Raw genomic sequence first — 11,418 nt, forward strand, 5'->3', positions numbered from 1 at the left:
CCCCTTCTCCCCCCTCCATATTGTGCAAGGAAGGGTCACTGCGGCAGTACTACCGGGACAACATATTGCCACCCTTTGTCGTCCCGTTTGCTAGGCGTGTGGGTCGCCGTTTTGTTTTTCAGGACGACAATGCCCGTGCTCACCGTGCACGAATCGTCAATGCTCACCCCCAGCAGCACAACATCTATCGAATGCCATGTCCAGCAATGAGCCCAGACCTTTCCCCAATTGAACACGTCTGGGACATGATAGGGAGACGCGTGCGTCAACGTCAAAGACCGCCGACCACGTTAGCGGAACTTGGTCAGGCGCTGAAAAAGGAGTTGAACAGACTCCCTCAAATGGCCATTGGGAGACTCATACGCAGTATGACTCGTCGATGGAATGAATGTCTGACACATCGTGGCGGAATCACCCCCTACTGATAAAAAACGTCAACTTTCAAATTTCACTTCTGACCCCAATCGTCGTTCAAGATCTTTGGTGTTCATAAAACCTACTGTAATACTGAACTACCGGTTGTAATGTTTTCCCAATTAATTCACTATTATCATATAACCATTCCCCACAGCTAATATACCTTACAATTTTGGCAATTGTAAATTCTTATTAGAGTTCCCCTACTTTTTTTTAAGAGTGTATATGTATATGTGGGGTGTGTGTGCGTATGTGCGTGTGTGCGTATGTGTGTGTGTGTGTGTGTGTGTAGTAATACAAGTATAGCATGTACCATTAGGGCTGGCCTATATATATAAGTAAGTTTGTACTATATCACATAGTTTCAGTGTTGTTGCTTGATCCAATCGGCATTTACTTACAATCACAGAGTCTGTCTTATAAACTAACATTGTATCTGTTATATAGGTAATCATAAAAAGTTATGTTTCATGTAAAGGCAGTGAATGTCTGGATCGATGAATTTCGTTGCTCAACGACCAACAACAGCCGAAGGTTTTGGTTTTACACGCATGCTACACCGCCTCCAAACCAAGCGTAAGTACTTGACTATTTACGATCAACCTCTAGAAGCGTGCGCTTTGAGTTACCAGGATTAGTTCTTATATGTCACCCATGTATATCGTATGTCTTACGTTGGCGTTGAGTCACAGGGCCCAGCTGCGTTCCAGCTGCAATTAATAAATTCACTGCAATGTATTTTTTATTAAGCATACTAAAATAGATCTGGGTCATGTTCCAACACACCGTAATCAACTAAGAACCAACCGATACAGATCACAGAAACAAACACAGAAAACAGATTACAGAAACAAACACAGAGAACAGATCGCAGAAACAAACACAGAGCACAGAAAGGAACACAGAAAACAGATCACAGAAACAAACACAGAGAACAGATCACAGAAACAAACACAGAAACAAACAGATCACAGAAACAAACACAAAAGACAGATCACAGAAAGAAACAGATCACAGTAGCAAACACAGAAAACAGATCACAGAAACAAACACAGATAACAGATCACAGAAACAAACACAGAGAACAGATCACAGAAACAAACACATGGAACAGATCACAGAAACAAACACAGAGAACAGATCACAGAAACATACACATAGAACAGATCACAGAACAAACACAGAAAACAGATGACAGAAACAAACACAGAGAACAGATCACAGAAACAAACACAGATCACAGATCACAGAAACAAACAGAGAACAGATTACAGAAACAAACATGGGGAACAGATCACAGAAACAAACACAGAGAACAGATCACAGAAACAAACACAGAGCACAGAAACAAACACAGAGCACAGATCACAGAAACAAACACAGAGAAAAGATCACAGAAACAAACACAGGGAACAAACACAGGGAACAGAAACAAACACAGAGAACAGATCACAGAAACAAACACAGAGAACAGATCACAGAAACAAACACAACAGCACAACAAGGGCTAAACCATGTTTAGCCCACAGACAGGTTTCACTAGAAGCAACATCACACACAGAGAAACACTATAAAATTATATATAATTATTACACCCTAATTACTTACAGTTACCACCAATTGCTAAGCATGAAATAATGTTTACTAAAAGTAGCTAGTTAGGATAGCGTACTACAACAGAAGAACCATTTAATATTTCTTTCAAACCCATTGTAGGTGGTCCCAGAAGCCCTACATAAAGATTTAGTAATTTTCTAGATATTATTCTTAAACCAATAGCTATTTCCGTAGCTAGTTATGTACGAGATGGCGTGTAATTCATAACACTCTATAAACACTGTCCACGACGACAACCCAAAAGTCATTCAGCCACTAAACTCCATAAGGCATGTTCAGCGATGAGTGACTTATTAACGATATTATACTTCCACACATATACTGATGATCAAATCACTAGCAACTTTCATCAGAAAATTAATCACACTAAGTTCTACAATTAAGAAAAAAGAAAGTTCACTGTGCATGGATATAAAAACCGTATGGAGCACAGATACCAGACGCAGAAGACACCAGTCTATAGGAGACAACTCTTTCCTACTATAGGTCAAGTCTAGGACTATATATGGAGCACTGATACCAGACGCAGAATATACCAGTCTATAGGAGATGACTCTTTCCTACTATAGGTCAAGTCTAGGACTATATATGGAGCACTGATACCAGACGCAGAATATACCAGTCTATAGGAGACAACTCTTTCCTACTATTGGTCAAGTCTAGGACTATATATGGAGAACTGATACCAGACGTAGAATATACCAGTCTATAGGAGACAACTCTTTCCTACTATAGGTCAAATCTAGGGCTATATATGGAGAACTGATACCAGACGCAGAAGACATCAGCATAGGAGACAACTCGTTCCTACTGGTCATACCAGACGCAGAAGACATCAGCATAGGAGACAACTCTTTCCTACTATAGGTCACGTCTAGGACTATATATCGAGCACAGATACCAGACGGAGAAGACAAAAGCATAGGAGACAACTCTTTCCTACTATAGGTCAACTCTATGACCATGTATGGAGAACAGCTACCAGGCGCAGAAGACATCAGCATAGGAGACAACGCTTTCCTGCTATTGGTCACGTCTAGGGCTATATATCGAGCACAGCTACCTGGTGCTGAAGACATCCGCATAGGAGACAACTCTTTCCTACTACAGGTGAAGTCTAGGACTATATATGGAGCACAGATACCAGGCGCAGAAGACAAAAGCATAGGAGACAACTCTTTCCTACTATAGGTCACGTTTAGGATTATATATCGAGCACAGATACCAGACGTAGAAGACATCAGCATAGGAAACAACTCTTTCCTACTATAGGTCACGTCTAGGACTATATATCGAGCACAGATACCAGACGGAGAAGACAAAAGCATAGGAGACAACTCTTTCCTACTATAGGTCAACTCTATGACCATGTATGGAGAACAGCTACCAGGCGCAGAAGACATCAGCATAGGAGACAACGCTTTCCTGCTATAGGTCACGTCTAGGGCTATATATCGAGCACAGCTACCTGGTGCTGAAGACATCCGCATAGGAGACAACTCTTTCCTACTACAGGTGAAGTCTAGGACTATATATGGAGCACAGATACCAGGCGCAGAAGACACAAGCATAGGAGACAACTCTTTCCTACTATAGGTCATGTCTAGGACTATATATGGAGCACCGAGTGGCTGCAGAAAGACGCAGTTGTGTACATATAAGGTGTTTTCAGTCTGTGGTATATATAACAAGAACCAGATAATCTGGTTACAATAATATCTATGATGAACTGCAATGATAAAATGGTGGTGATAGGAATCATATTAAATGTTTTTCGTTTATTTGTGATGAACTCCGGAGATAAAATGTTGGTGAATTATATGTTTATTTAAATCGAACATTGATACCGATATGAAGATCTATTATAAAATTCCACTGTGTAACTGTTTTTCCAGTTTAGATGATGGAATTGATGTAGATATTTGTGGTTGGTGTTAGTGTCCATGTGAACATAAAGAACTATACTATTAAATAGAGGTAAATTAGCGATGCATAGCGTCTATCCCAGTGAAAAAGACACTTGGTGCATGGTCCTTTAATTAAATGATTCTTGTGTTTATGTAATTGTAACCGATTGTATAATAGGAAGTTGATTAGCTGGTACTAGGTTTAGTATCTACATGTCCGAGCCTGTCCTAGCAGCATTGGGAGATTGACCGCCCCACTCTAAAAAGAATACTTTACTTTGTTTTATGTTGATACCATTTGGTATCCTCCAGAGCTGGGCCGGTCCGCACCACTATACCGATCATGACGACCAGACTATACCCTACTCTGATACTATTTCGTTCAAGCGTATCCGGCTTCTCAACAACTGTATGTCCACACAGCACTACACCTTCCACATCTAATGACCTGGAAACGTATCTTCTTGGCCAAAACTGCATTGGAGTGTCTCCTGTTATCAATGATCTCGATATACTTCTTGAAGCTGGCATTTGCTTTCTTTGTCTATTATATGCGGACGACACGGCCCTCCTAGCAACGACCCCGCGTGATTTACAACATACCCTTAACATGTTTCATAATTATTGTAACAAATGGAAGCTTAAAATCAATATCAACAAGACAAAAACATAAATTTAATGGCACAACCAATGATTACAAGAAAACATTTACCATCGAAAATAAGGTTCTTGAAAACGTTAAAGAATATAAATATTTAGGTTTAACTTTTAATAAGCAAAATAAGTTCAACACAACAAGAAAAACATTATCCTAACAAACTACAAAAGCAATGTAAGTTAAAATTGTTTGACACTGTGGTATTACCTATTCTTTTGTATGGATGTGTATTGGGGTTATGAAAACACTGACATTATTGAAAACATACACACACATTTCCTGATACGCCTGCTTCCTGTTAAAAAGGTACACCGATAGTTATGTTATATGGAGAACTAGGATGTAGACCGATTAAATTAATTATTCAACAAAGAATGATACATTTCTGGGCCACAATTGTATCAGGAAAACAAACAAAACTGTCTTTTTTCTATTGCATGCATTTATGTTACAGGACTCGTTCGTAAATGGACACAACTATACATGGATTCAACATATTAAACAATTATTTAACAACATTGGTATGACTGATATATGGCTCTCTCAAAGATTTTCAACAAAAAAACCTTCTTGAATATATCAAATTAAGGCAACATGACCAGTACCTTCATCGTCTAGAGGGAAAAATTATACAATTTTTAAAAATCGCGTAATTTTTTGAAAATATCTCACCATAATGCTTGAATATCTAATGGATCACTATTCTTAAAATCAGAACATCAAATCATTATCTCCCGATTGAAATAGGACGATGGAATAACACACCAGTAGAACATAGGTTATGCCACATTGTGAATCTAACGATATTGGTGATGAATATCATTATCTATTCACTTGTGCCTTCTTTACTATGTCTCGAAAAGCACTTCTAAAACAATATTATTATGTGAAGCTCAGTACCTTAAAATTTAAAGAATTAATGATAGTAATAAAATAGGTGTCCTAAAAAAAGACAGCAAATTAATTAAAGAAATTAATGACAAATTTAAAAGACCATAGCTATTTGTACTAATATATATCACACTATTCGAGTTAAAGATGCTTTATTATTATTGCACATATGCCCCTATTTTGATAAATCGAAATATACTGGTACATGTATATCAAATTATATAACGAACTTCAATTATTCTGCCATACCAAATATTATTGACTTATTGTATATATGTATGTTTGTTCTGTCTATATATTGTACTTCTCTATACATGTATTTATATAATTTAACTATGCATATACTATATTATTTACTATCTAATGTTCTCCTGTAAACCCTGTCCTGTCATGTCACATATTATATTATGTATTTGTTCTTGTTTCCCCATATGCCGTTGCCAAACGGCCTGGGTGTAATAAAGTTCTGTTCTAGTCTGTTCTGTCACTCTGGGTTTTTTTTTTTGACGGGATGCAACCCATCTCATCCTACAAGCTATGCACCTTAACCGCATTAACGAGGCCACAAACTTGGACATATAGATATTTTTTACGGAATTTATTTCGCCTCAATTATCTCCCTTCCAATCCTTATTTTACTGGTCTTACGCACGGCAAGAACACATACATATATATTAATGAGACAGGGCATTCTTCTTTGTAATATTCGACCAGTTATAGTTTGCAACATAATAACGTATTCATTAATTGGGTTTAGTTTTCAATTATAAATATGGAGTGATTTAGTGGTAATGTCGTCATTACTTATGATAATAAACCGATTGATTGATTGTTTGATTAAAATATTAATTAAGTATCTATCGACCAATCCATCCATCCATCCATCCATCCGTCTATCCATCTATGTGTATATGTATGCATATTTGTCTAACCCTGCATGGATGAATGCATCAGACGTTGACGTACAACTACTTTCACCTGTCAAAAGTGCATGGAATACCCCCCACACACACACACACACACATACACACACCAATCCCCCCACCCCCCACCCCGAAATTGTATGCTAGTTTTATATTGGCGTACGAAACAAAAGGTGAACATTATAAACCCCAACAGCCGGTAGGTTGTTTGCTTGTGGATATCTGCTATGTCAAAAACTATTGTGAAATGGTTGACAGTAATACAAACTGAAATCTGAATGATTTCCCCGAGGGGATAACACTATCCCTAACAAGATTTGTTTTTTTAATGGAGAGAGAGTGTGTGTGTGCCTGTGTGCGTGTGTTTGTCCTTTCCAGGTGACAGAACATTACATTTATTCAGAGCCGTAACAACTCGGGGTGTGCTGGCCACAGACCGCAAGTATTTACTAACGCGATATGTTTCTACATAGCGTTAGTGGCTATAGCCTTTTTATTAATAGAAGTAGGCCCGTGGCTTTGTTTATTCACCTTTGCCTGCCTGAGGGCAACTTCTGTTGTCCAGCTCCTCCCAGGACACTGGTTTATACAAACACACACACCAAACCTGGCCGGAGTACACCCATTTTACACAAAAAAGCATTACTTTTGCATGAGCCGGAATTACCACGCAAAAGTCTTCAATGTCAGCGAGATACACACGTTTGCAGCAAACTACATGTTCTATCCTGTCAGCTTCAGTCTAATAGTTGTCAATTCAAAGCTGTCTGCCATGAAATAATCACAGTCAACAGCAGACTACTTGCGCGATCATATTTTCGGATTTTTATCACCAAAATGGGAAGATAAATGTGATTTGAGGCCTGCTTGGTAAGATATTTTTAATTTTTATTTTAAAATTTTCTTTTGGAGTAGCCGCAGGAAGCCAGCTATTATAACGCTATTAATATCAAGAAAAATAAATGGGTGGGAGGATGTTTTTCTTAAACTAAATTGCCTTGCCCCACGGATAGCCATAAGAGACAAGCACCTGTTGGAAATACAATGACTGGAATGTGGAGGTGGGCAGCAAAAGAAGTTGAAAGATAGGAGGAGTTACCAGATCGTTAAGAAATGAGATGGAATTCAAAGGAATGAAAAGGAAACGGGGCAGTGGGATAAAAAAAACCCAACCCAACCCCCCCCCCCCAACCCCCACCCCCCTAAAAAAACAAAAAACAACAACCAACACCATTGTCCCAGACACCGTTCGGTAATGTCCGGGTTGGGTGGGGGGGGAGATGTGTGTGTGTGTGTGTGTGTGTGTGTGTGTGTGTGTGTGTGTGAGGGGTTAAAGCCGGTTGAGGGTCTAGTGGGTATTTCTCAGTCTGCATGTTGCTTAAAATAACGACGTGTTCAATAATTAGCATAATGAAGGCCCACACAGTTGGAATCTACATTGCGGCGGGCAATCCCGACACGCCGAGCAGCGCAAAGGTCCTGGAGATCTCCTGTCTACTGCTGAAAACAAGGCCTCTTTTATTGCTGCCTGGAGGAAAACATACTTATGTTCGCACTGTCTTTGATAGAACAAATATCACTTTAGGTACTAATGAAAACAACAACAGAACACGCGTGCATAGGTGGATTCACTGGTTTTAAAGTGGATTGATCCAGTTAATTTTATTTAAGAATGTAGTAATCTAACCAAACAACTTCCTATATGATTGATTCAAATGTTAAAAATAGCATGTCGTTCTAACTATAACAGGAACTGACACATCCTATCCAAATCTGAAGAATTACATGTATATAATTGTTAAATGCAATTTGTAAATTAGTATTAGCCTTAATATCTGCTAGGACAGAAGGTTAAATTGAATTACACATGGAGCTGACGGCGAGGTTGTTGCAGGCTTAAGAAGACTGCGTGCCAGCTGGTCCCTTTAAGACGAGTGATGTATCCAGAGCGATATCACTCACTGGCTGTCGCCAGCCTTTCATTCGGAATCACAGACGTCCATGCTATAACAAATGCCAATACTTCGGGTTTGGGTTATATATTCCAAAGTTATCCATTCGTAATGTAGAAATGATATATAATTTACTTCAAAACAGACTACGACCAAAAAAACAAAAAAACATCTGAGAACTGAGATGCGTTGACAGATTTCTGGCATACACCAAGGTAATAGACTGTATTAACTAATTCGCATGCACGCGTCAGTTTCCACATTCTAACAGTAGTAACAGCCAGCACTAGTAGTACTTACTGTATTATCAGTAGTAGTTGTAATACTGTTGTATTAGCAGTAATTGTAGTAGTAGTAGTAGTAGTAGTAGTAGTAGTGGTAGTGGTAGTAGGAGGAGGAGTGGTGGTGATACTAGCATTCTAGTAGTACTTACTGCAGTAGTAGTAGTAGTAGTAGCAGTAGTAGTAGTAGTTGTTGTTGTTGTTGTATTACTGTAGTAGTACCAGCAGCAGCAGCATTAGTAGTACTTATAGTAGTACTGTAGTATTAGTAGTAATGACAGTAGTAGTAGTAGTAGTAGAAGCAGCAGCAGTAGTAATAGTAGTAATATTAACAGTAGTAGTAGTAGTAGTAGTAGTAGTAGTAGCAGCAGCAGTAGTAATAGTAGTAATATTAACAGCAGTAATAGTAGTAGTAGTAGTAGTATTAGTATTAGTAGTAGTAGTAGTAGTAATCACCCTCAATAATATAATGTACATACGCCATGATGTGTTCAGTTTATGTATGACTTATTTAAAGATGTACTGTTATAAGTGCGGAATTTACCACATAGAATAGCAATGGGTGTCTTTTCCATTTTGACAAGTTCGCTGACCAAGGTGTCGGTAAGTACCGTGCCTAAATATACACAGTATCCTAACTCTGATGCCATATACGTTTAGTTGGATCACTTGTCAATGCATTTATGAGATTAAACTTACACGTCAATGACTAGTACAAACGTTACTAGAAAAAACAACAATACCCCTTTTCAAAAGCAGGTCACAGGCGTTCAGATAGGCGCATCGGGTTTCTTTCTGTAGCGTTTGTACTAGTCAACATCATATACGTTTTATGCCATAGGTGAACTAAAACATGATCCAACTAACGGTATGTAGCATCAGAAAATGTGTATGTTAGACTTAGTAGACCTACTTATCAACTCCTTGGTCGGCGAAATTGACAATATCAACATAAAACTGGCTAGAAATCGTCCCTACTATGAAACATATCCAATGATGTTATAAATTACTTATGAACTCTTAATTTGTTTTTGCTTTACATACTTTAGTTTCAGAAAAAACAAACCTTTAGATACATAATGTTTTAACTCATACCTCTTTTTATGAGCTACATGTATAAAGAAATTAGATGATAACAGCGTACATTAAAGAACGTAAATATAGTAACCCTGCTTAGACTCGGTCATTCGAGCACAGACACGAAGATGTTAACGCATCACACCATTTAAATCAAAGATGACCTCTACCAAATGACAAACAATTCTTATATATTTTAATTTTACATATATAATTTGATATGTGTTTCAATATTGTATTTTACATTAGGGCCTACATTTTATTACTGTGTACATTCGAGGAAACTTAAATAAAATATGTCTGTCTGTTTGTCGGTCTGTCTGTCTACGGCGTCCAAACAACGCGTGCGATTTGTCGTAAGAGTAGAGACGATCTTGCCAAAATCGATGTTGTTGGAATAATTTCCTCCTATAATACGTTTAGGAGGGCGAGCGCTCGCGAACAGCTAGACATTAGGAACTAGTGCCTCGCAGAACTGTGTTTATACAAGAGGAGACTAGACGAGACTGCCATGTTTTACGTCAACTGGAAAATGAGTTACGTCACAATTACAACATCTACCACCTACTTGCATAGTCTTGTGCCACCTCTTTGGACAGCATTTCAGCGTAATCTTTAATGCCATCCAACCGGAAATAGTCCTGTTGAATGGGTGCTCCTTTGTCAAGAAGATTGTAATGCACAGCTTCCGTTGCTAGGTGACAGAATCCTGTCACATATTTGTCTTGTCCTGTGCCCTCGTACAACAACTTCAAACGTTTCCATTTAAAGTGAATAAAAATTAATTCAATTAGTTTTGACAGTGAATGGAAGTTCACAGGGCCAACTCTCGTCAGATGGGAGTAGGTTGTGTTTTTAAACAAGGCAAACTCTCTCGCCATCGCTCCGCCGGAAACCACTGGCAGATTCCAAAACCGGGACTGCCTGGCAACCGGGGCGACGGCAAAGTCACACACCGGACCCAAAAAGACGTGCACTTCGTGGTCCATATATAGCTTGATCGCCTTGTTAATCCCATGAGCAATATCGCATTGAGAGTCCTCGTAATGGACCACAATTGTCGTCGAATTCAAAAGGATTTGATCTTCTTTAAGTCTGTCTCTTGCCACCTCTATGGCGGGTGCAATCTTCCGATCGCCGAACAGTCGAGCATCATCAAAAGGCAAAATGACAGCTATTTTTATCTCCAAACTGGAAGTCATTCCCAGCAGTACACATACGAAGCCAAGAAGTGTTATCGACGAAATCATGATGATATCGGTCTCAATAAAATGACATAACACCAACAGGAACAAAAGAATCTTGTGGTTGTTGATTTGGCAGCAAGGCAAAAGAAAAATATGCAGCACGTATGTTTTTCTCGTTATTGCATTGAATTGTTATTTTCTCAAATACACACAATACTGTCTTCTTTTGAAATCTAATGTATAAACAACAGCATCAAATGGAACGTGTGCAAATTAATATCCTAAGAACATATTATGATCCATGACGCAAACGCCACAGACATGCATTATTTACGTGCACATGATGCTATCTGCATTCAGTAATCTGAGTTAAACCCATCAAAGGAAAAAACGAATCCCAGCAAGTTGAGAAGTGTTAAGTTGACGGCGTATATCCAGCACGAAATCGAAGATCACAAGTGTGGCGCACATCGCACTGTCCCCGCACACCAAGACGCTGTACAACCAC

General features: G+C 38.7%; 2 protein-coding genes across 2 annotated transcripts; one reads left to right on the plus strand and one right to left on the minus strand.

The window, feature by feature from the left end:
• The first annotated feature begins 245 nt into the window (after positions 1-245).
• On the plus strand, positions 246-1,928 carry LOC121372983 (transcription initiation factor TFIID subunit 1-like). Its single transcript, XM_041499422.1, has 2 exons — positions 246-366; positions 1,240-1,928. The coding sequence occupies exons 1-2, from the start codon at positions 246-248 to the stop codon at positions 1,926-1,928; spliced, it is 810 nt and encodes a 269-aa protein (XP_041355356.1).
• An 8,352-nt stretch (positions 1,929-10,280) lies between these two features.
• Positions 10,281-10,973, minus strand: LOC121372985 (atrial natriuretic peptide receptor 3-like). The gene has a single exon (XM_041499423.1). It carries the CDS (start codon positions 10,971-10,973, stop codon positions 10,281-10,283), a length of 693 nt encoding a protein of 230 aa, XP_041355357.1.
• Between the last annotated feature and the right edge of the window lie 445 nt (positions 10,974-11,418).

This window comes from Gigantopelta aegis, chromosome 5 (assembly GCF_016097555.1).
Source record: "Gigantopelta aegis isolate Gae_Host chromosome 5, Gae_host_genome, whole genome shotgun sequence".
Classification (NCBI taxonomy): domain Eukaryota; kingdom Metazoa; phylum Mollusca; class Gastropoda; order Neomphalida; family Peltospiridae; genus Gigantopelta; species Gigantopelta aegis.

Excerpts from the sequence above, each read along its gene's own strand:
- LOC121372983 (XM_041499422.1), top strand. The coding sequence starts at position 246 with ATGATAGGGAGACGCGTGCGTCAACGTCAAAGACCGCCGACCACGTTA. Across the intron at positions 367-1,239 it reads CATTGGGAGACTCATACGCA|AAACAAACACAGAAAACAGA; the intron begins GTATGACTCGTC and ends TACAGATCACAG.
- LOC121372985 (XM_041499423.1), bottom strand. The coding sequence starts at position 10,973 with ATGATTTCGTCGATAACACTTCTTGGCTTCGTATGTGTACTGCTGGGA.